The 23,709-nt window shown below is 56.5% G+C and overlaps 6 protein-coding genes across 6 annotated transcripts; 3 read left to right on the forward strand and 3 right to left on the reverse strand.

Annotated features, from left to right (window-relative positions):
• Window positions 1–6,868: 6,868 nt before the first annotated feature.
• On the reverse strand, window positions 6,869–8,403 carry DICSQDRAFT_176278 (COP9 signalosome subunit 6; the record flags this gene model as incomplete). The annotated part of the gene is made up of 8 exons (XM_007359941.1): window positions 6,869–7,125; window positions 7,189–7,358; window positions 7,414–7,506; window positions 7,578–7,815; window positions 7,869–7,957; window positions 8,015–8,140; window positions 8,196–8,272; window positions 8,330–8,403. 8 exons carry the CDS (start codon window positions 8,401–8,403, stop codon window positions 7,018–7,020), a joined length of 975 nt encoding a protein of 324 aa, XP_007360003.1. The 3' UTR covers window positions 6,869–7,017.
• A 116-nt stretch (window positions 8,404–8,519) lies between these two features.
• DICSQDRAFT_158295 (ATP dependent DNA helicase) lies at window positions 8,520–11,582 on the forward strand. Its single transcript, XM_007359942.1, has 11 exons — window positions 8,520–8,745; window positions 8,801–8,927; window positions 8,980–9,549; window positions 9,606–9,819; window positions 9,899–10,128; window positions 10,199–10,435; window positions 10,515–10,598; window positions 10,661–10,785; window positions 10,847–10,975; window positions 11,039–11,395; window positions 11,457–11,582. The coding sequence occupies exons 1-11, from the start codon at window positions 8,591–8,593 to the stop codon at window positions 11,467–11,469; spliced, it is 2,241 nt and encodes a 746-aa protein (XP_007360004.1). The 5' UTR covers window positions 8,520–8,590; the 3' UTR covers window positions 11,470–11,582.
• A 164-nt stretch (window positions 11,583–11,746) lies between these two features.
• DICSQDRAFT_164286 (uncharacterized protein) lies at window positions 11,747–12,200 on the reverse strand (the record flags this gene model as incomplete). Its single annotated transcript, XM_007359943.1, has 2 exons — window positions 11,747–11,991; window positions 12,071–12,200. The coding sequence occupies 2 exons, from the start codon at window positions 12,198–12,200 to the stop codon at window positions 11,747–11,749; spliced, it is 375 nt and encodes a 124-aa protein (XP_007360005.1).
• Window positions 12,201–12,978: 778 nt separating this feature from the next.
• DICSQDRAFT_158296 (uncharacterized protein) lies at window positions 12,979–14,852 on the forward strand. The gene is made up of 7 exons (XM_007359944.1): window positions 12,979–13,184; window positions 13,239–13,283; window positions 13,335–13,405; window positions 13,466–13,641; window positions 13,696–14,229; window positions 14,318–14,524; window positions 14,586–14,852. Exons 3-7 carry the CDS (start codon window positions 13,375–13,377, stop codon window positions 14,697–14,699), a joined length of 1,062 nt encoding a protein of 353 aa, XP_007360006.1. The 5' UTR covers window positions 12,979–13,184; window positions 13,239–13,283; window positions 13,335–13,374; the 3' UTR covers window positions 14,700–14,852.
• A 3,908-nt stretch (window positions 14,853–18,760) lies between these two features.
• On the forward strand, window positions 18,761–20,380 carry DICSQDRAFT_164288 (uncharacterized protein; the record flags this gene model as incomplete). Its single annotated transcript, XM_007359945.1, has 6 exons — window positions 18,761–18,988; window positions 19,041–19,428; window positions 19,490–19,686; window positions 19,743–19,878; window positions 19,958–19,969; window positions 20,037–20,380. The coding sequence occupies 6 exons, from the start codon at window positions 18,761–18,763 to the stop codon at window positions 20,378–20,380; spliced, it is 1,305 nt and encodes a 434-aa protein (XP_007360007.1).
• An 801-nt stretch (window positions 20,381–21,181) lies between these two features.
• DICSQDRAFT_48167 (uncharacterized protein) lies at window positions 21,182–22,430 on the reverse strand (the record flags this gene model as incomplete). The annotated part of the gene is made up of 2 exons (XM_007359884.1): window positions 21,182–21,477; window positions 21,530–22,430. 2 exons carry the CDS (start codon window positions 22,428–22,430, stop codon window positions 21,182–21,184), a joined length of 1,197 nt encoding a protein of 398 aa, XP_007359946.1.
• Window positions 22,431–23,709: the final 1,279 nt, after the last annotated feature.

Consider the following 23,709-nt stretch of genomic DNA (forward strand, 5'->3'; position numbering starts at 1 on the left):
CAGGCTTCGACGAGTACTACTACCAGAATCTCAAGAATAGTTGGGAAAGCCGTTGCGAATTGGTGAGAGCGCATGGCAGAACATGTCAGACACACAACGACATATGGGAGCCGAAGACGATTGTGAACTATCCATGGAGATTGGCAGCGCTGGCCTAAGCGATGAGGCGCGCGTCCAAGCGCCAGGTCCTCGCATAGACCAGATGGCGAGCATCTCCAAGAGATAACATCGGCTATCATGCTCCTGCTCTTGATCTCACCTGCGTAGCTGATAGCGGCGGTCCCTCATTGTATCTGCTTCTCCTCGCTAACCGCTGGTCCGATTACCTCAAAACAACGTGTGTACAATACTCATGTACGCAGCGAAGAAAATGTTTGGTCCAGATTTTGGCGAAAGTGCGCGCATTTTGATGAAAACACATCTTAAAAAAACTATACCAAAGACTTCAAGCCCCCAAAGCATACAAATGGATTGGTGTATTTCGTTTTGCAGGCAATAGGGTATGGACCATGCTATTAGACAATCTATGGAGGCAACCAAGGACAGCGGACGGCCTAAGCGCGCAAGCCGGAAGAAACGGTTTCCAAAAAAGGCATCTTGATCGTCCACTACCACGATGGCTCTGACACGCCGTTCTTCCGCTCAGATAGCTCACTCTGCAAGTCAGATGTGAAGAATTAGTGACAGGCGACTAGCAAAGGAGAAATATCAGCCTTACCACATTCCTCCTCCCATCCGGACATATTCTGGGCTGCCTCATAGCTCTACATCTGACACCCATCCTAACGCCCAGCAGCTCAAGACAAGCAGCACAAAGCGGCGATAAAGTTTGACGTTCCCACCCGCAGCATGCGGCTATACTTAGTAACGTAACGGAATGTCAGTAACCCTAATAGGCCTGCCATCTATCCTGCCCCAACTTACAGCCCGAAAGCACCTCAGAAAGGACGATTTGACGTTGTACCACTGAAGGTCCATGTCGGGCTCATAAATTCAATCGCAATCGTGTCGCTTAGATGATAATGCAGCCAAGATAATCGGAATCGGACAAATCTCGATATAGCGGCGAGCGTCTCTATCACATGTCCTGAACATCGGCTAGCGGGCGCTGCCAATCTCCACTATCCATCAGCGTAAGCTTGTTGTAACGCGCATGACTGACGATGTGCGTTGATCAGAGTCGTTAGTGAATATGTACCGCCCTGGAGGCTCCTAAACGAGACGAGGACCGCGACAGGCCAGTCAAATGGTGCCAGTGGTAACAAGCCTTTCACGGTTCCATGTGACATACGTGCCAGGCTAATCGTTGCTGCTACCACTCAGTCTGCTTCTCAAATCTGTCCGTAGGTTTCGAATGCCCGTTGCGAAAGTTTGGCCTAGCTCACTTACCATGAAACTGTGTCTGTAGGCATGATGAAATATGCACGCGGTTCACTCAAGCAGCCCGGATTCACCTCTCCTGATGCCTACCTGTCGTACCTGCATTCAGCTTCATTTCTTGCCTCGCGCCAACTCACATAGCGCTGCCCTATCAGTCCCTTACACCCACTTGCAAACAATCTATCCTGGATCTCAGCTGCTATGTCTGAGGTTTACTACCTACGCACTGTGCGGAGTTGACTGGTCCTCCATATATGGACAGAGCGGTGGTCTGTCTTCTTCGTACACATTACTGATACCGCTCTTCTGTCGTCCTCTTCCTCTCCCGTCCGTCTTTGTGGCACTCGATGCTCGTCGGGTCTGTTATGTTCCGGTCCCCCTCTCATTCTTGTGGATCTCTGACGCGACTCATTTCTCCTGCCCATGAAAACGAAAAGCGACCAGCATCGTCCACTAGCATGAATAACAACAGTCCATACCTCCCCTCACCGGTCGCCTGGAGCACAACGGACGGCGGTCACTGGCGGTATTGTAAGTAATGCCTTATCACCTCGCTCTGGATCTCTACTTGACACTGTCGACGGTACGCAGAGTCCAGACGTACGCAAGCCACCGACCAGCCGTAGCAAGTGATGTGGATGAGTCGCCGGAGCCTGAGGGTGCAGGAGGGGCTGACGAACTTGGGCGGTGGCTCCCCCTTGTGTAGTCGGCCCCTTCGGCCTACGGGGATGACATGGTGTGTCTGTCCCTAGTTGTCATCGCCAAGACTAGGTAAGCCAGCCTTTGAAGATTATCTCTACGCCCTTTTGGCTAACCTTCCATAAAAGCCTGCCGATGTACAAACCAAACCCGATACACCCACCATCCTGCGCTTTCGTGGGCACATGCCCATCTCTTGAGCCTTAGCCGGATCTTCTGCTTGCTGTGGACTACTATCGAGTACCTCACATCGCCGACCTCGGTAGTGTTTATATAATACCTACGTAGACGCACCAGTAGTAAAGGGACAGGCCACGCACCGTTACAGTGCTCTTGTACCTAATTCATACCTATTATGAGGCATCGAACGAGCCTCTATATACCTCCACCCATTCGCTCGACGACCACTCCACTTCCTCCTTGTAAGGGCATCGCAGGAATTACTAACTGGTATGTACTACCTATCGAGCAAGAACATTGGTAGGGAGATGGGCGTGACACGCTTCAATGCGGACACATTTATGTGGCTAGTGCAAGTATTGTTGGTTGGATGACATGGATAGGCGAGGTTCGAGCAAGTTGACCGGTCTAGACGAGCCTCGAAGCACGGCAAAGGCAGTCTATCTCGCTTCCTCGGGGAGGTGGCGAGCAAGAATTTTTGCCGGTCACACCGCCAGTCATTCAACCTGCCACCTGTGAAGGCATGTATCGCATCTCAGATCCTAGGTTCTGTGAAGCCATGTTTAGCACACGATCAGCGACATATTAAACAAGTGGTGGTTGGCATTCACAATGAGCCGAAAAGCGGGCAGCCAGCCTCCCTGAGCAAAGGTATAAAGAGCAGTGCAGAGCGACCGATTCTCTACATTATCACCATCGTCTCCGAGTCTCCCAGCCAACTGCGTTACCCGCCCAATCGACCACCTCTCCTCGACCTAGCGGTCCACAAGCAGCCTAAGCCACCACCTTCGATGTCTCCATTCCCACTCCATCCACTCCACACAAAACATCCTCCTGTTTTGACGTGCCTTGGGGACAGGCGTTCGTGTCGGTAATCCCCGCCACGGACGCCTATCCCCGCACGCTCTCGACCTCGCCTTCATCTTCTTCCACACAATAACCTCCCTCTCGCGACGCCACTCTCGATGCCCGTCACCCACTTCAAGTTATTGGAACGATCATCTCCCCTACCCACGGTCGAGCCCTGTTCGCCGAGAGTTGGGCTGTGCCCTGGAACCTTAGGTGAGGACTTCATTGCCTCATGTCCCGCTCAATATGTATTGACCGTAGTTCGCCTGGTTGCAGAGCGTCTGTTCAGCGGGGGAAACGACATGCACGACACCATATATGTGCACCCTCCGCAATTTGCGGGGTTAGCGCGAAGAATCTTCAGCCTAGAGCAAGGCTTACCTCAGGGCACCAAGGCATAGGGCCCGCGAGCCTGAGCCGCGAGACGTTGAGGCAGCACCTAGGAGAGCTCGTTAGGTGAATTTCTCCCTTCCCGCTCTGTACCGAAACCCGCCTGACACTTGGTTTCAGCTCGGAGTCGCTTTGCAAGGTACGCCAGCTGAGGCCATCCCTTGACCCCAAAGAAGCGGGCAGGGACCAACGATACACCTAGGTTCCGCTCGCATTCCCAACCAACCCTCTGGCCTTCGGTCGGAGTCCGGAGTTCATCGTGTAGCAGGTTCCTGACGGTTCATCGCGGCGATGTCCTTGTTTGTTGTGGTGTCTGGGAGCTTAATGTCAGTGGGGGATAGCGAAAGAAGAAAGGTCCCGAACAGCGAGGGAGCCCGCTGTGTTCTTGCTGCAGAGGAATGAAATTTTGAAAAACACCATTTCACTCGTATTCAAAAGAATGTGACGCTTCAGAAATACTGTGAACCATCATGCGAGTGGAAGAATATGGTACGGCGCAAAGGGATTGATGCTCAATGACGAGTTCAAGTTAGGGAACTGAAGCGCCTCGCGGTTCACTCATTACGGCGCCTACCCGGCTTCCTTCATTTCGGGCCACTGATGTCGACATGGCACCCCTCATATCCCTTCAGCCCTCTGAAGATGATGCATATACTCAGCCAAACCGCACTCTGTGTCTGTCTCAATCAGCAGTGACTGCGACTACGTCGAACTTGAGGGTGCATGGGCGGACACCGTTCCTAGCGTCTTACGCCGTGACCTTAACTGATACTGTAATAAGCGGCGGCATGATTGTCAGTCTACATGCCGCTGTCGAGAAATCACGTGGATTGAGAGTATGTGATACAAGGGGACGATCGTAGAGTTCAAACCACCACTTGCCTCGTACGCGCTATAACGAACGTCGACTAGAATCATCTTCACCCGGCTGACAACCCAACCTCCGTGGAGGTCTGCTCGGCATCGCCTCTGTCAGCCAGCCCTGCCAGCGGTATAGGGACCCGCACAGCACCGCAACCCTCCTCACCCCCCAGATGCCATCTTCTCCGCATCTCGGTGGATCATCCTCATCGTCTCGACTTCGTATGTAGGCCAGGATGTCGCCCCTTTTACCCTCATCCACGCAAACACTGGGCCTCGTCCCTGCTGCTACTCATCCGTCTATCGGCAAGGAGAGTTGTCCAGTCACCAGGTCACTCCTGCCTCACACCCGAGTCGAGAATGTCGCCGCATCCGGGCATTTCAACTGCCGAAATCTCTCATGAGTGACTGCCGAGGATGTTCACTCGGTAAGCATGGGATCATCTCCTCGTCCTTCTTCCTAAACCTGACTCCTTTGACGTTGGAAGGCAGCTCTACCAGCACGTATACTGGTCGCCCACCACTCGCGGAAAATAATGCAGTCGCCGACCAAATCGTCCTCCATGGTCCCTGGCGTATCTCCTCTAGCACTTCCGGTGCCACGGAGTCTTGGGGTTGTATGTCAGGTGGGGCTGACGGACTTGGGCGGTGGCTCCCCTTGTCCAGTCGGCCCCTTCGGCCTGCGGAGACGATGGCGACTGCTTCTTCTCTCCCTCAAAACACTCGGTAAGCCGATGATCCGCACACCTGTGAGAAATAGTATCTGAGGCTCCGTTGTACAGTTCCTTGGACAAGCCATGGCTAGTTCCCCTCCGCTGGGAGGGCATCATGGTCGCACCGATGGTCGTGGACGCTCCTCGATCCCATCCTTCGAGGACCTTCCGCGATCCTGCGGTTACTACGCCAAGAATCCTGTTGGAAACTCGCAACAGGGAGGATGGGGAGTTATCCAGAAGCATGGGATATGTCGTTGTACCGTTGTACCCCACTAGTATACAGAGAACACTATACTGGATGGTCGCAATATTTGCGAGTTATGTGTGAATGATCTTTGTCTGCGAGTTCAACAGCCATTCGTACTCCTCTCAATGAGCGAATGCAGCGGTAAGCCTCCCGACCGTGTGGTCCCAGACACCCGCGATCGTCACACCTAGTAACACTGGTTTGTGAGCCTGCAAGGGTGACAATCGAGAGGATCGCCAGTCTATACCAGCCCCGGCCGGGCAACAGATGCAGGGTGTGGCACATCCAACCAATCTGCCTCGCCTGCCTGCTGTTGGAGGTGCGATCGCAAGAAACCCAACCATATCACCTTCCTGTGAAGGCATAATGCACGCGACTAGCCCAGCCTCCCGTGAAGAAATGTCCGGCATCTCAGAGTCTGCCGGTGATCGAAGTAGTGGTTGACATTCGTCCCGACTCGAGCAGCGGTTCACCAGCCACCATGCGCAGGGGTATAAAGGGTAGTGCAAGACGGCCAGCACTCCTCATCACGAACCACCACCATCGAGCCTCTCCACAAAGCATACCGTCTCGGCATCGATCACTCGCAGTCATATATAAACGCAGCAAATCTCTTCTTCTGCCTGGCAATCTCTCAGTCTCAGCAACATCCAACATAGTCTCCGATGCCTCTGTTCCTGTTTCATCCGATTCGTCCTCCCGACTCAATATTGAAACCGGGGACGGGGCATTCGTGCCCGGCGGTCCCCGCCCGCCTTCGAACTCGCTTTCACCTCCTTAATAACGACAACCTGCTCCGGAATATTCGCCGCCGACTCCTGGTCGGCTAGAACGGATCACCTCGCCTACACGCCCTCGAGATGTTGACCTTCCTGGGGGAGGGACATCAAGGTGAGTCCTGAACTGCCTCGCCTTCGGTCGTATCAAGCTAGTGAGCTGACCGCAGCTGCAGAGGGCCAATTCGGCAACTAAACGGCGCGTACGACGCCATATATGCACGTCCTCAGCAAATTGCCAGGACGGCATGAAGAAGCGTCCATGGCGTCCTCGAGCAACGGTGTTCATCCCTCCGGGCATCAAGCCTGAATGCCGCGAGACGTTGCGGCAGCGCCTAGAGGGGTGCATTCGGTGAGCACCCTTCTCGCTATCCTGTTCCAGCAACTTGAATGGCTGACGCTAGCTCTTAGCTCGTGGTCGCTTTGCGCAGTACGCTAGCCGTGGCCGCTCGCCAGTCCCATTGGTTTGGGATTTGGTACCGAGGTTATGTCTAAGTCGTGCGCACGTTTCCAACCAGCCCTCGGGCCTGAGTCGGCCGGGGTCGAGGGTGGTTGGGGACTGCAGCAGGGCTGGACGGGTCGAGGCGGTGATGTACGCCAGGTTGTTTGTGGAGGTGTCTGGGAGGCCGATGTCAGTCGGGATAGTAGAAAAGAGAAAAGCCCGAGTCCGCTGGGTTCCTGCCTTATTGTACAAACGAAGTGAATAACACGAAGCCCTTTGACTCGAGAACAAGACAGCGTGTGCCGATGACTGGGAGCAGACTTGGCATCCAAAGCGGGAACGTCAGATACATTTGAGCATGCGCGACAACGTACGATGGCTAATACACAACATGATACACGTTCGTGGGATCTCGCAGGGCGTGACGATACAGACAACAGAGACTACGCGAAGGGGGCCGGAGTGAGCGGGCTTGTCCTAGTGGAAGCGATCGAAGTCGGACGGGCGACCCATCATGCCCCGTCGTCTGGAGCCACCTCCGCGGTCCTCCCGGCTTGCGGTCAGGACGGCGTGCCGGTCGACGAGCTGGAGAGGTGCAGCGAGTGAGCTAGGGCGCAGAAAGCAGAGACGACGGGGAAGGGGACGAACCTCGTTCAGGATGTTGGACGACTTTGTGAGCGTCGCGAGGTACGCGGTGAGCTGCACGTCCTCGTATTCGGTGTCGAACTCGTCGCGGAAGCCCTTGTTCTCGCTTGCGGGCAGCGAGGCGATGAGGGCGGACAGCGCGCGGAGGGTGGCGTGGTCTTTCTTCGCAGTGCCTGGCACGCTGTGTCAAACATGGACGGCGCACGACTAGGCGCAGCGAAGGCTCACCTGCGATGACCTCCGAAACGTATCGCGTGAGGAGCATGATACGGTCGTGGAGCATCTTCACTGCTGCGCGCTGCGTGGACAAATGGGACTCCACTAGAGACGGATGGATGAGCATCCCGTGAGAGGAGGCGCTGGGGGGAGCGAGATGTGGGGGGGTTACTCACGGCTCGTGCCTCCCTCTCCGCCCTTGGCTGTCCAATCCACCGCGATGCGCTCTGCCTCGCCGGTCTCGACGGAGTATGTCGCCTCGAGGAAGACGGAGCGGGATTTGCGATCGCGGATCTCGATGGTGGGCTCGTAGGCCTTGAGCGGGAGGGACTGTCCGGAGGTGTCTGAGGCGGCGGCGAAGACCGTCGAGGGCTGCATGATGAGGAGGAGTGGCGTGGAGCTGTACAGGGTGAACTGTGCACAGGGTGAGTGTGCTTTTCGATGGTATAGGAGGCGACGGGATTCACCTGTTCATGGAGGGCGATGTGTCGTGGTGTGGGACGCTCCGCCACGGTGTACCAGCCGATGAACTCGAGGGAGGGGAAGACTTGTTTGTCTGTGGTACGAAGGTGTCAGCGACTACGGACAGGGGCAGCGTTCTGTGTCAGCGCACATTGCTCCTTTCGGGCGACTAGGAAACCCTGGTCGACGGAGAGGCCGTCGTCCTCGACGGCAAGCTCGAAGCTGTTGACGATCTCGACGTCTCGGCCATTCTGGGTGCCGAGGAGGGCGCCGAGGACTAGACGCAGGGTTGTCAGTCGTTGAGTGAGTCAAGGTAGGTATGAAGGACATGCCGAAAGGGACCTGGTTCTTTGTCTGGAGCCGTAGTCGGGTGAGGTGCTCGGAGATGTTGAGGATGGGCAAGGGGTGGCTGGGGAATACGCGTCAACGGGTGCGGGGACAGAGGACAACGGGCAGGAGGACGCACAGGGAAAGGGACAGGGCGGAGGTGGTAGAGGAGGGCAAGACGACTGGGAGCTCATCGGTGTCCATCGCGGCCATAGTCGTGAGTACGTCGAGGCGGGCTGCAGCCACAGTCCGTGTACGGGCGATGGACTGCACGCAGAGGCGCCCAGGTGATGAGGACACGTGCGCGCGGGAGGGGCCGAGGACGCGAACGAGCCTGCCCTGAACGCTCATTTGTGGCTCGCGTCGCGCTCCCTTCGCCTTCACGCCTCTTCTTGCGACCATGTCTGGCTTCGACGCAGAACGCACGTACTCGGTCCGCTCAAACCGCCCCCTCAGGAAGGAGCCCGACACGTCCATCGAGCTCCCGTCCAACTCTGAGAAGCTCCTCCTCGACTTCCTCCTCCAGTACCGCGTCGGCAACGACTTCATCTACCGGTTCGTTCACACACACGCGTTCATATCGCTGCAATGTACTGACAACGCCCCGCAGTGACAAGCTACGCGCAAATCTCCTCCTCAAGCAACATCAAATCGAGGTTGACCTCCGCCATGTAAGCTTGTACAACGACGAACTTGCGCACGTCATCCAGGAGAAGCCGGGCGAGATCCTGCCATCTGTACGTCTCCATACTTGCTCATCTGTCTGCGCGCTCTTACGCATTCCTTCAGTTCGAGGCTGCAGCTGCGAGGGCGGCGAGAACCATCCTCTTCCCCCTCACCAGCAACTCCGAGGACGCCAAAGAGGCCATCCCCAACGTCCAGGTCCTTCTCAAGTCCGGCCTCAACCTCCAGCAGTTCCGCGACCTCACCGCCAACACCATGAACAAGCTCGTCCGCATACCCGGCATCGTCATCTCCGCCTCCGTCCTCTCCTCCCGTGCCACCAAGCTGCACCTCCAGTGTCGTGCCTGTCGCTCCACCAAGATCATGTATCCCCCAAGCGGGCTAGGGGGCTTAGGAAGCGGGTCAGACAGAGGACTGCCTCGACGGTGCGAGGCCCCAGAGATAGAGGGCCAAAAGAAAGATTGCCCGCTCGACCCGTACCTCATCATCCACTCCAAGTCGACCTTCACCGACCACCAGACGCTGAAGCTGCAAGAGGCCCCGGACATGGTCCCCGTCGGAGAGCTGCCCCGTCACATGCTGCTCTCAGCAGACAGACACCTCACCGGCCAGGTCGTACCCGGCGCGCGCGTCATCGCCACGGGCATCTACTCGACCTTCCAGTCGGCGAAGAACGTGAGTGGCACAGGCCGAGGTATCGGTATGCCCTTCCGCTGAACACTCGTGTATAGAAATCGAAAGGCGCAGCCGCCCTCCGAGACCCCTACCTCCGCCTGGTCCACCTCGAGGTGTCCTCCCCGGCCGCTGGGGGCGCGGGCGGTGCGAACCCCTTCGGCGCGCAGTTCACCCCGGAGGAGGAGGAAGAGTTCGGCGAGATGGCGCGCAGCGAAGGCTTCTACGAGCGGTTCGCCAAGAGCGTCGCCCCCAGCATCTTTGGCAGCTTAGGTGCGTCGTCTCCTCTATGTAGGACCGAGAGCTCGGACCGGCCGCTGACTGTATGTGCATGCGCGTGGAATCGCGACAGACATCAAGAAGGCCATTACGTGCCTCCTTATGGGAGGCTCGAAGAAGATCCTGCCGGACGGCATGCGTCTCCGAGGGGACATCAACGTCCTCCTGCTGGGCGACCCGGGTACGGCCAAGTCGCAGCTGCTCAAGTTCGTGGAGAAGGTCGCCCCGATCGCCGTGTACACCTCCGGCAAGGGCTCGAGTGCGGCGGGTCTCACGGCGTCCGTCCAGCGCGACTCTGTCTCGGTCCGTCCCTTTTCTATACCCCCTGCCGCGAAGAGCGCTGTTTCTGATGCGAAGAGATCTCTGATAATAGCGCGAGTTCTACCTGGAAGGTGGCGCGATGGTGCTCGCGGACACGGGGGTCGTGTGCATCGACGAGTTCGACAAGATGCGGGACGAGGACCGCGTCGCGATTCACGAGGCGATGGAGCAGCAGACGATTTCTATCGCGAAGGCGGGCATCACTACGGTGCTGAACTCGCGCACGAGCGTGCTCGCGGCTGCGAACCCCGTGTGGGGCCGGTACGACGAGGGGCGGAGTCCGGGAGAGGTACGCTTGCTTCCTGTGCTTGCTTGTGCGTGGACGAGAGAGAGGAAGAGGCCACTGCTGACATGACATGTTCGTGCAGAACATCGACTTCCAGACGACGATCTTGTCGCGGTTCGACATGATCTTCATCGTCAAGGACGAGCACAACGAGCAGCGCGATCGGGTGAGTGGCTGCTGCCTGCTCGCCATTATCCTTGGACGATGCTGACAGGAACCCGCGCGCAGATGATCGCGAAGCACGTCATGAACATCCACATGAACCGTCCAAACCAGAACGGGGACGAGAACGGCGAGATCGTGGGGGAGATCGACATCGACAAGATGAAGCGGTTCATCGCCTTCTGCAAGGCGTGAGTGCTCGTGCTGAAGCATCCATCCTGTGACCGACTACGATGCTGACCGTGCGTACAGGAAATGCGCACCACGACTGTCTGCCGAGGCGCAGGAGATGCTCAGCAGCCACTTTGTCTCCCTCCGGAAGCAGGTGCAGCAGGTCGAGCAGGACAACGACGAGCGCAGCTCCATCCCCATCACCATCCGGTACGTCTTCTCACTCTCTTACCCGTCTCCGTCTCTCTGCTAACGCGAGCCCCGCGCACACAGCCAGCTCGAAGCCATCATCCGCATCTCCGAGTCCCTCGCGAAGCTCACGCTGTCGCCCGTCGTGCAGAATCACCACGTCGACGAGGCGATCCGTCTCTTCAAGTTCTCGACCATGGACGCCGTGTCCGCGGGCTCGGCCGACGGCCTGTCGCGCGGGGCGCTGAACGAGGAGATGACGAAGATCGAGAAGGAGATCCGGCGGCGGCTGCCGATCGGGTGGAGCACGAGCTACCAGAGCCTCGTGCGCGAGTTCGTGACGCAGCAGGGGTACTCGAGCCACGCGCTGGAGCGCACGCTGTTCGTGCTCGAGAAGAGGGAGGTCGTGCGGTTCTCGGGGCAGAAGAAGGTCGTGCATCGGTGAGTGACCTTCAGCTCAGACTGTTCGGAGGGTTGGCTGATTGAGGGCGTTGCATCGCAGCGTCGGCGTTTGAGATACTGGGGAGTCGTCGGTCTTGTTTTCGGTCTGCTATCGTGTCATGCTGTAGAGTCTCATGTAGCTGTATTGTCCTAATGCGTAATGTACCAATATACTATTATTATTCACGGAGATCATGCCACGTCACTACTGAGGCAGTCGTAAGAGCGTCCCAAACCTCGAAGCCGACCAACTACTCAATCGTACGAGACGTCTGCACATTCGGATCAATCTTCCTCGGCGGGAAGTTCTCCAGCGGCTCCCTAGCAAACCAAACCGAAGCGACAGTCGCATCAGCCCCGGACATCGACGACGTAGCCGCAGAAGACAACCCACGTCCTGACGTCCCACACGTTCTCGCTGCTCTTGTGCGCGCGCCGGCGGGCCCACCACTCGGCGCGCCGCCGGATCCACACGTCGCGCTTCTCCTCGGGATGCATGCCCTTGAGGCTCATGCAGAACTTGAAGTCGTCCAGCTTCGGCGCGCACGTCGCCATCTCCCCGTAGCGGTACAGCGAGCGCGCCTGCGAGCTGATGACTGGGGAGGAGCGGAGCACACCGTCCATGCATTAGTATCAGCAAGCCGTCGTGGACGCACGAGTCGCGGTTGGGCCCACCGTTGCATAGCAAGAAGTCGTCGAACAGCTTCATGCATCCCGGGACGTCTTCGGGGGTGGGGTGGAGTTTCCGCAGGCGTTCCTCCTCCTGCCTGACGAGCTCTGGGTTTGGCTCGGCATCGTTCGTCATTTCTGGCAGTTACGATCGCCAAACGTGTACTGGGCTCCGTGTCGTGGTCTTGGTCACTTTCCTATCTACTTGAACTTGTAGAAGCGACGTCACGAGCCTCCTTCCTAATTCGGAAGGCCGATCCCTTCGAATGCATGCACAAGACGTTATTCTCTCTCTCCTCCGCCTATGACTATATGAATGACCTACTCTTACGAGAGGTCAGAGACTCCTCGGAGTACACTCGGTCCTAACTTGTGTCATAGGCTTAGGAGAGCGAAATAGACGAAGCGGGCTAGTGCAGCGTGAATTCATCACCAAAGCTCCCTACCAGATTAATGTATGACGAGCCCATGATAGATAACAGCTGGTCAGTTTAATGGTAGCCAGGTGTGCGTATATCCCCAGCACCACTAGAAGACGTAGAATTGCGAAATACTCGTCAAGATGAGACTCAAACCTTCGACCTCTGTGTCAGCGTTCGCCATACCTGCAAGAGCAACGATTCCTGGACAGCCGCCACTTGGATGAGTTCAGGGCCAGGGCGGCCCGCCATGATGCGAAAACGTGCCTGCAGAAGACGTCCAACCCTGCATGTGATTGTGTCTGCTTCGTCCCCTGGCCGAAGATGACGGTGATGATGTGAGCACCGAGCGCGCACGTCTCTTCATGCTGTCTCCTCATCTGCGACTTGAGGTCCGTCGCCTTCCCAGCCTCATTGACAGCTTCCTGTCAGTGATTCGTTGATCCCTGCATGTTTCATGACAGTCCTGCAGCTCCATTCTCCGTGCAAGAGTGCCGCATGCTGACGCAATATGGCCCCATGTTCCCAAAGCAGCGCGGAAGTATCGACTCACCTACTCAAAGCAGCCCCAACTGCCTGGCTAGAAGGCTGCTTCCCTGACATTCATCTACAAGCGAGACAGGCGATAGAAGCCTCCGGGCCAGCAGAAACAGGGAAGACGTGTTTGGATTAGCTGATTTCCCCCATGTTAGACGACCCAAGTGAGTCTGGTCAAGTCCTTTGGAGTTTCGCGCAAGCTTAAATAGCTGTCGAAGTGAGCTTTGTCGAACATTCCCTCTGCGTACCATCGCCTACATACAGTACGGCTCCAAACCCTACTCGAACTGAAACGAGACTGACCCAGAACGCAGCACAAAGTCTCAACTTACGGGTTCCACACACAAGTCCAACATGTCCACCTTGAAGCAGAAAATCGGACCAAGTACGCTTCGTCTTCTTCGCTGTTGTCTTGATACGTGATACTCACAGTCCGCCCTTTCAGTTGCAGGCGCCCCTCCTTCGGAAACTATACTGCCGGAATACGTCTACTTCAAGAACCCAGATGGCAAGTATCTCAAGCACTTGCCCAACAACATCGGATGGTACGGCCTCAAGTGGGAGCCCACTAAGCCCGATCTCGATACCCGTTTCAAGATTGTTCAAATCCCTGACCATCCTGTGCGTTGTTTCAGGTCTCTCTGAATTATAACGCTAATGTCGGACATTTTCTAGGGAAAGTTCTATGTCACGGGTCCTGCTGAGGATTACTACACCACCGTCTATAACCACAAAAATTCTGGGAGCACTAAACTATACGACACAGACCAATCCAAGCTCCCATCAAACGCCCCGTCCCCTTACCCCGACGCCCTCTGGCGCATCGTCTCTCTCGGAGGTGATGACATCTACCTGATCCGTAACGCGACGTACGACCGCCCCACTGTCTTCTTGAGCAACAACGATAATCAGCGCTACAAGCTCTGGGACCACAACAACGACTCCTGGCTCGATGTCGTCCGCACGACGACCTACGCCAACGATTCGAACAAGATCAAGGTCGAGCGCGCAGCACTCAAGACGGAGGTATATGATGTCAAGTATAATGTTGAGGATGCGGATCTCGTCGAGCTCCAACCTACGATTGCGATCGAGAAGGTGTTGGAGAACAATACGGGCTCTGAGGGCTCCCAGAGTGTTGCGTACACTTATACGAAGAGCGACGAGGGAACCTGGAACAACGTTGCCGGAATTGAGTTGGGACAATCGGTACGTCAGAACTCTCAGATCATCTCGGTGACTTCAGAGAGGCTGTCGGCCTCGAGATATTTGTTGCTCAATCCGGTTCTAATCCCAGTTCGAATTTGACGCCAAAGTGCCTTTCGTCGCTAAGGGGAAGTTGGAGATATCCTTCACCGAGTCCTACCAACACGAGTGGGGTGGATCGACCATCAAATCCACCTCGGTCACCACCACGACTAACATCACCGTCCCTGCGCACACCAAAGTCAAGCTGACCGTGCTGATCTACAAGACGCAGCTCAACATCCCGTTCACCTACACGGTTTGTAATTCTCAACAGTTATCTCCACTTTCTTGACAATGTGCTGATCAGGCCTCTCTAGGAGAGGGTTACTCTGTACGACGGAAGTGTTATCACGACCAAGAACAAGGAGGGTATTTACTATAACGTCCAGTTCATCAAAGACCATGCTATCACTGACATCATTGGGAAGTGAATGCCTCAGTGATTTGTAGGCGCGTTGAGACCTCCTTGAGAAGGCGTTGCAAAAGTTTCTTGGCGACGAGAAGGAAGTGTCGAAGGCTTCGAGGTGCAGGTGTTGTAGTGTTGATTTCCTTGTAGCCTTTGTTGCCTGAATCATGGTACTGCCGTATCGCTATACACTCGCGTCGAGGGATCGGTGTCAAATAAGCTGTACCCATGATGAGACCCCATGGAGCGGACAACAGCATGCCGCTGACGGACGAGAAGTCTACACAGCTCTCACCTCCACGAGGCGCCCCCGAGTGCGATAGCCAGTGAAGGGCGAGCTCGCTCCGCAAATGCTTGATATACTTGTTGGTACAAGGCTCTATGGGATAGGCACCGGAAGACAGTTGTTCACCTGTAGTGCACCGCTCTTCCGCTCGATCGACAGCAAGGGCCGACGCACCCGACTCGAAGCTCCGAACCGAGCTGACGCCGGACGTGCGAGCAGCGGCCGTCGAGGCAGACTTGTCGACAGACGTGCCAGATCGGAGATGTATGCGACCGGGTTGGTGGAAGACCTCTGACAACTGGTATTCTGTTGTGTCATCATGACCTTATGCAAGTGTCCTCGAGAGGTATATTGCGCAGTCCCTGGAAGGCAATCCTGCTCGCCCCATGTCAACAGCTCTGACCTAATCGAGCACTCCGACGCAGCTTGGGGCAGAAGCGAAGTGAGATCAGATGAGACATGTACGTAGTTAGGCAGTAATGACACCGGCGGCTTGGTGCGTAGCCGCAGCTACACGACCGTCCATCTGGGAAGTACGACTGTGTTTATATCAAGCGCTGCGCCTTGGACGGTGCAAGCGAAGAGCATACATCCGCTGCGCACGTATTGGGCAGTTCATTTTGCTCTGGAACATCCGTAGATCGAGGCGGCCCAATGACATGGCCTTGAGAATGGTACTACCCCATCACCCCGTAGCGACAACCGTGACCTAGGGCGCAAAGTAACCGTCAAGAAAACATGTTAGTGTAGACTTCAGATTCAAATCGAGTACTGCCACCTCTCGGGGTCCGGTCGAGAGCGTTGCATAGGCGATTCCCACTCGATGTTAGCAGTGTACGAACGTAGCCAGGCAATGTGTCCGAGATGAGCTCGTAGCCTTCTCTCCAAATTTGGGCCTGTGTTGTTGCACGAGCGACTGTGTCTGCGACATGCTTCTCGCAGTGCGGTCCATGTGCCTGGGCACTATGGTGCACGGAGGTCCTGACGTGCTGAAATAAGCTTGTCACCGGCAAGAATTACACATATCCACATTGAGCTTACCCGTGAATGTTGGGATTGGCGAGAACACAGCGATATGTTGCCTTGTACTTCCCAACATGCACCCATCGCTTCAATACGAAGGCGCGCCTAGACGCCAACCCACTCCGTTCGCAGGATCCCGGCGTCCTCCTATTCCATTCACGACGAGGACAACCTGATTAAATTTAATCAGGGCCTGGTACTCACCTCTCCCCGACGAAGGCAGACCAGTCGGCGACGGCGGGACCCTACTCGATTCCTCAAAATCGATGCTCACCACACTTCGTAATCACGGGTCCCGCGGCCTCCGGGAGTGGGCGGCCCAAGTTGCCGTAGCCGAGCACATACGCGTAAAGCGGAGCTGATCATACCGTCGAACTGAGGCCCAGTCGCCCACCCTACATAGATCTGACCAGGCATAGACCCCTATGTGACCGGATGGAAGCCCCTCTGAGGTACCTGTGCTGGAAAGTCGCGAGCACGATCGTATGTGGAGGCATCTCAGCTTTGCCATCATGCGAAGTGGCGAGGGAGAGAGCCACCAACAAACCTTGTGGCTCCGGTGGTTGTTGCGGCCATGAAGATATGCAGCTGGTCGCCCCCAGGTTCTCCTCCAGTCGCAGCGCGGGTGCCCGAATCACGAAGAATTATCAGTGCGCTTATCATTGTCATTAATGGGAAGTCGGAGGACAGCGCCTGATCTGCGTCCGTCGCGAGTCCAACTGCGATATCGCCTCGTAATGGCATAACGCGAGTTCCCTTTGTATCGTCAGCACACCTCGTTGCCCGACATGTGAGTGCCGAGGCCCGGGCCCATCTGTTTGGGAAGGCTCTGAGTGCCAACGGAAACTGGACATAAGTAAGTACTGCAACAAACGTCAAGTGAAGTCCGCGGCTGACCGTTTGGTGGACATGAGAAGGGGAGCTTGAATCAGGTTAGAGTCGAGGACAAAAGCCTGCCCCACGCCCCTGTGCACAAAGGTTTGTTGGATGGCATGCGGCAGACCAGACCAACTGATACCGTCCGGGCTGCAACGAGATTGACCACGTCGCTAAGAAGACTGTGTATATCAGAGAATTCTCACCAGAGAAATACCTTTGGATGTGAAGAGATGAGCGGACAAGGGCTGGCTCAGTTCCCAAACGCTGCGCGCTTCAGGTCAAATGAATATCGCCCGTACTCGTTCAGTTCACTCTAACCAACCACCATTACCCTTCAAGATAGCGGGACTGCAGGCCTCAAAAGTAAGCGAAATCTTGCCTAGAGGGATACAGAGCCTTGCAGCCTGTCGCAGACAGGTCTCCAGTAGTGCTGGAAAAACAAGCCCATGCAAAAAAGATTGCAGACCGAAGCGCGCGATTTTTGCTTGTCCCTGGTTTGTCCCCGGTCGGCTACGGCGAGAACTCCTGTTTCGGACACCGGGGCGCTCACAAGGGCTCCGTTCGACAAGACCATACTTGAGTCTGAGACCCGTTTTCTGCTGCCAAAATGCACAACCATGTTCTTTGCCTCCACAATACAACTTTCCGAGTACTTCCGGTAGGTTTGCAGCTGAATCATTGACCATGCTGCAAAGAGGGCTTCCCGTATCGCAGGCGTTTCCCCGGGTGGCCAAACAGGACCAAACCGGATTTTGCGCGCTTCGGTCTGCAATCTTTTTTGCAAAGCACTGTAAGACGATTGTATATCAGTAGAAGCCGAATGGTCGGTCCCGAATGCTTGGTGACCGAGCGGATGCTGGGAACGTATCCAGGTCGAACGAGCCTAGAGCCTTTGGCTGGTGCCAAGCACATGACACGGAACGAAAGCATCCTATTGTCCTAGATGAGAAGGATACACGTCAATCGGCCGTCTGATTATGGAGTGACTGCACGCATAGGTGAAGCAAGTATGATCGATAGCGCTACCACCGCCAGAAGGATATCGCACTTTGAGGACGAGATTCTTGGTAGGCGGCGCTTACTGAGCTGTTATATGACTAGTATCTTGACGGTGCTCGAACGTCCAGAAGCCACAATGGAATGGAATCGTGGTAGTCAAGGCGCGCAAATATAGCCCATCTTCACCGGTTCACCGCTCGCTTCCGGACTCCAAGAAGTGATCAGAATGTCGGCGATGTAGCTGAGGAGACAACAAGCCTACCATGAGCCACGGTGGTGAGGTGGGCCTGTATCATCTTCGTTCTGGACGTTCACATATGTCTGGGCCGACACATGTACAGGCCGCGGTTCGAAAAGGGGCGGCTTTCCGATTATCCGATCTGTCCGCCACAGCCTTGCCAAGTAAGGGTGTGGCAGTGCACGACGTCTGCGGTTTCGACAAGCTGCGAGTTGTAAACTCACTAACACCTGGGACACTCCCTCATCAAGGCAACTTCAGTACTATAGTCGGTGTTGATCCTCCTGTGCGACTTCTGCATGAAATTGTGTGCTATTCTCCCGGCCGGGCCGAGACCGGGCGTATGCAGTCGTTATGGATCCGCCTGGCACGGAGGGCGGCCGGCACGATGCCGAGAATCGCCTAGTCCTCATGACACTCCACCCACATTGTCAGCCTCATCAACTATCGCTCTGATTCGCTGGGAACTATCTGCGGGGTGATATGTTCCTGGCGCAAGGTCGTCGAGCGCAGCGCGCGGCAGCTGAGCGTACGTTACCTGGTCGCACGACCGTTCTTGGAGTGACATCTCACAGCAATCCCTTCTATTTTCTACCATCTCCCCTCCCTCCTGCTTTCAGCCAGTCCCTGCCTAGTCCGGCGCGCGACAGGTGGGACCAACATGGCCTCCAAACTTCTCCTATTGCTTCTCCTCATCCCGGGACTTATCGGCGTGGCAATGCTCTTCCCTCCCGGACGTCGGTTGGTCCGCCATTGCGTCGACGTGCTCCTAAACGGCAAGACGCCGCTGCGCTGGCTCGCCGGCCTGCTAGCGGGCATCCTGCCACCAGTAACGTGGACGCTGGCTTTCAAGTGCGCGAGGTTGATACCGGATGAGTGGCGACCAAAGGTACGTCCGCCGCAGTCACACGACGGTCGAGTTGTCGACGTTCCTTGCCCAGATCCACACCCATGTTCTCCCAAAACTCGAGGCGAAGCTTCTATCGTCAGCTGGGATACTGTTTGTCACGTTGTGCCTAGTGCCGTTGGCCATGCTCGTTCGAACGCGCTGCCACACGGCCCTATCCCGCAAACTATACCCCGCCCTTGTCGTCCTGTTTCCTCTCTGGCTCAAGGTCCTCAATATGCTGGCACTAGACCTGCCTACGGTGAGGCAGCTTCTCGAGCGGGCTATCGCGAATAACAACATGCTGACGCACCTGGGCCTGCAGACCCCTGAACAAGACGTCGTCGCCTGGATCTTCTACGGCGTTCTTCACTTCGCGTCCCCATTCATTGCAGGCTGGTGGATCTGGGGCTTCGCCCCACCAGGCGCTGCCATCGTGTTCGGTGCGTGTGTACTCCTCAGGAATGAGAAGCGGCATTGCTTAACTGGTCCCGCGCCGCACAGGTATCACGCTGGGCGCGCAGAACCTCTGTGGTCTCTTCACGCATCTTGTGTTTCCGAACGCGGCTCCGTGGTTCTACGACGTCTATCCCGCAGACACCGTCCCGGACTACAGCTTTCCGGGAAACCCTGCCGGCCTCGTTCGCGTGGACGAGGTGCTGGGTACGCACCTCTACAGGGCTGCGTTCAAGAAGAGCCCGGTAAGGATCCGAGAATGCACTGCTACCGTAAGAGGATGAACTCACCTGAACGATAGGTCGTGTTTGGGGCACTGCCCAGTCTCCACGCCGCCACCTCGCTGTGTTTCTCTCTGTTCGTTGCCTGTTACGGGGGTCAGTGGGGCATCGTCACCATGGTCGTCTACTCGACGTTCATGTTCTGGAGCACAATGTGTGAGTGCACAGCCCAACCATCTCCCAAACGAGCACTGACGTGAGCTTCGCGGCATCGGACCGGGTCGCCATCCCCCAGACCTGCATCATCGTAAGTCAACGCACACCGCCTCCGAGTCTGCCGCTGGGGCTGCGCGAACTCACCCCTCCTTCGACAGATTTCGCCATCGATCTGCTCGTAGGCTCGTTCTACGCGCTCGCCGCCTTCGCCGTCACGCAGCACTTCCTCCTCCGGAAGCTAGACGCCAAGTACGTCGAGGAGGGCCTCACGCGCGGGGTCGACCGCCTCTTCTGCCTCACCCCGCGCCACGCCGCCTACATGCGCGTCCCGTCCTCCCCGCCGCGGACGGGCACGCCCGACGCCGCTGCGCAGTCCCCGCCGCGCGACGAGGAGGAGTCGGGGCCGGACGTGCGCAGCTTAGACGATAGCTTCCCGATGATGAGCGTGTCCCGTCAGCAGCCCGCGACGGCTCCTCATTCCTCCCCGACGCAGCTCGCATAACACTCCATGTCGAGGCTGACGTAGATGGGTCCGCGGATCAGGAGCACATAGGATGTACATTAGTGACGCATCGGAACGGGCGCGACTGCGCCGCTGTCGCAGCCGCCCATCGCGCATTTCATGGATGTCAACAAGGACCCACAACCCCGCTGCGCGAATGAATAGAGGCAAAGCCATGCAAGCTCACGGATCCAATTCACACTACATAGCGTATGACGAGTCTGTATGCCCCGATCGGAAGGGACCGGTACATGTATGATATCACCGGTCGCCTCACAAGCAATCGGCAGTGCTTTTTGTTGTTGCAGTATATTCAATTTCTTTCTTGTACAAAGGCATAAAGACATAATTCGCATGTAATATGTAGGCAGACTACAAAGGAAATGGGAACGATACGCGAGAATAGATAGTTGACGAACGCGTCTAGATAATAGTACTGATACGGCAGACAAGGGCGAGACTATAGGTAGACGAAGGGCATGACATCACCAACAAGTCAACGAGTGAGCTCGAGCTCGGCAGGTAGAGGGGACATTCAAGGAAGCGCGAACAACGATCAACGGGGGCATTGGAAGCGAACCCGTCGACGATGCACACGCAAACATCGAACATCATCGTCGTCACGATGAGAGCACACCACGGCCGGAACATCCAGACCTTGAACGGAATCTCTGCACCGCTAGACGGACGTGATTGTTGCCAGCGCTGATATTTAGTGTGAGCCTTGGAAGTCCCCGGCTAGACAAATTGTAACTCACGCAAACCAGAAAGCAATCGCATAGGGGATAGCATCACAACCGTTTACTTCACATCATCGCACTCACAACCCTTCTCCTTGCCCTTGCCGACCCAGCTACGACCACACTGTTCACACCACGCGCGACGCCCGCTGTCGACGCCAATAGGGCGCCCAGGGTTCGCCGCGGCCTGCAAAGCCGTTACCGTCTCGGTGCGATGGATGGAGACCATGTGACGCGTGAGGTCGTGTTTGCGGCTGAAAGAGCGACCGCATGACTTGTGGTGGCAAGCGTAAGGCTTGAGGCGGTTGGGGTCATGGGTCTGGATGTGGGTCTTGAGGTTGTACGCACGAGCGAACGCTGCAAGAGGTTCGTGTCAGCTGAATTAGATTGCTAAATGATTATGCGTTACCTCGAGGACACGTCGGGCACTGGTACTTGCGCTTCGGGTCTTCTTGCATACTCTCCATCTTGGTGCGTTGGGCGGTGAGCGAGGGGTGAGACACGCCCGACGGATGGGACATTGAAGCCGACATCTGCGGGGACACGCTCGCAGTCGAACGGGCCTGCGGGACTTGGGACTGCATGACACGGCCGCCATACTTGTTGAGCTGCACTTGCGCCGAGGGGTAGTAGTCGGAAGCTGCCGAGCTGCCAAGCCGGACCTGCTGCGGCTGCGCGGGCTCGTAGTCTGAGAAAGAGCCACGGGGGGAGGAGTACGCGGGCGAGTACTGTGAGATGTTGGGAACGCTGCTCGGAGAGCTACGGATGGAAGGCGAGTTCGGAAGGGCGCCGAAGGAGTTGGGGTCGTCGTGGGTGGGCATGGCCATGCGCTGGAACTCCATGTCGAGTTGCTCTTGGGTGAGGGAATAGACGCTAGAAGGGTAGTTGGACGTGGGAGACTGGGCCTTGAAGTTGTAGTAGCTCTCTGAACGACTGGATAGATTATCGTTGTAGGCAGAATCATAACCCGACACCGACTCAGACGAGACGGTGAAGGTCGACGGCGGACCGAAGGTGGGAGTCTCGCCGCGGTAGAAGGAGAAGTCGGCGGCGTCGACGGGGATAAGACTCAGCTCCGCGTCGAAAGCAGCGAGGGAGTTGTCGAGCTCAAGTTCAAACTGGTCAGGGTGAGGAGCAACAACGTCGAGTCCGGACTGGGAGTAGTTGAAGAAGTCAAAGGACTGCTTCTGGTTCTCGATACCGTCGAGGGCGATGGTGGAATGTGCTGCGGGCTCGAGCTTGTTGTGATATGCTTGAGGCTCGAATGCAGCGGACTGAGGGTAGAACTGGGCGAAAGTTGGGTCCGACATGGCAGAAGTGGGGAGGTTTATAACTGCGGAAGGAGAGTATATGAGGGGAGAAAGAGGAATGCGAGTGCTTGCTGGAGGGGAGATGGTGGTGAGGAGAAAAGGGCGAATGCTGCGGATTAGGCACACGTATGCGTTCCCACTCCGTGCCCATGCTGTGCCGCTCGGCAACAGGGCGCTAACGTAGTAACCTCCCGCTTGCCCGATCCGGCTCCCCATCAAGCCGCCATCCTCACCACCCCGCCATCCTGGCCTCTTTGTCCTTGTCGCCAGGCTGATTCCATCGCCTCAATCTTCTTCCCCCGTCCGCCGCCCCCGACGATACCGTCGAGGTGCACTCAGATTTGCTCGTCCCGCTGCTCGCAACCAACCCGGTCACGCAACTCCACACTGAGGATATCATGCGCCCCACGGCCGGCACCGCCCACGCGACGCCATGACTCATGTCCAGCGCGCCGCCGCGAGTACTTTGACAGCCCGCGCTAGAGCCTATTTGTTTCAATCACCTTCCTACCTCCCGTCTGGGAGCGGTCACTTTCCTGAGAAACACACCGAGGGACCACCCGGATATGGGAGCCTCTACAGCACTCCAGCCGTAGCCGCTACGACCCACTGGCCCGCGAATCTCCTCATCAGCTTCTCTGCCAAACGGTATCCCTCCAGCCCATCTGCCCAGCACAGCCTCTTCGCTCCTCCTGCCGCACCGTTGCCCGCATTGATATTTTCCAATTCGCGTAGTACAACAACACAGCTCCCATTTTCCCTCGCTGTTTTCGACCTTAATTGTGATCGCTCGACCCTATCGCAGAAATCCTCCTGCCCCTTCTGACCACTTGACTAACCCAAGTATACACACCCTTACGCAACCTGCGTCTAGAGCTCCGCGACTGATCGGATACTCCATCCCAATGACCCTTTCACCATTTGTTTCATTCCTTTTGTCGGCCACCACCCAGTCTTGTGAATATTGGCTGGAACTCGCCGCGAGCGATCTTCCTCCTCTTCGTGTTTCAGAATCATGCGAACGCTTACTTCGGGGGTGCGTCTGGGTGTGTGGAACCGACCCAGGCTGACTGCCTAGTTCCGACCCAACATGCACCTTGTGTCACTGAAGACGCAGGGTACTCAGTCGGGGAACGGCATTCATTTCCGTGTCAAGAAGAAGCCCTTTCCCCCCGAAGCTACCAACCATCCTCACTATTGCTCGAGAGCAATGCATCTGCCCGTTCAACATGCGGTTTGTGTGCTGCGCTCTGCGGTATGACACAGCATGGCTCTTCGG

Source organism: Dichomitus squalens (genome assembly GCF_000275845.1).
Source record: "Dichomitus squalens LYAD-421 SS1 unplaced genomic scaffold DICSQscaffold_1, whole genome shotgun sequence".
Classification (NCBI taxonomy): domain Eukaryota; kingdom Fungi; phylum Basidiomycota; class Agaricomycetes; order Polyporales; family Polyporaceae; genus Dichomitus; species Dichomitus squalens.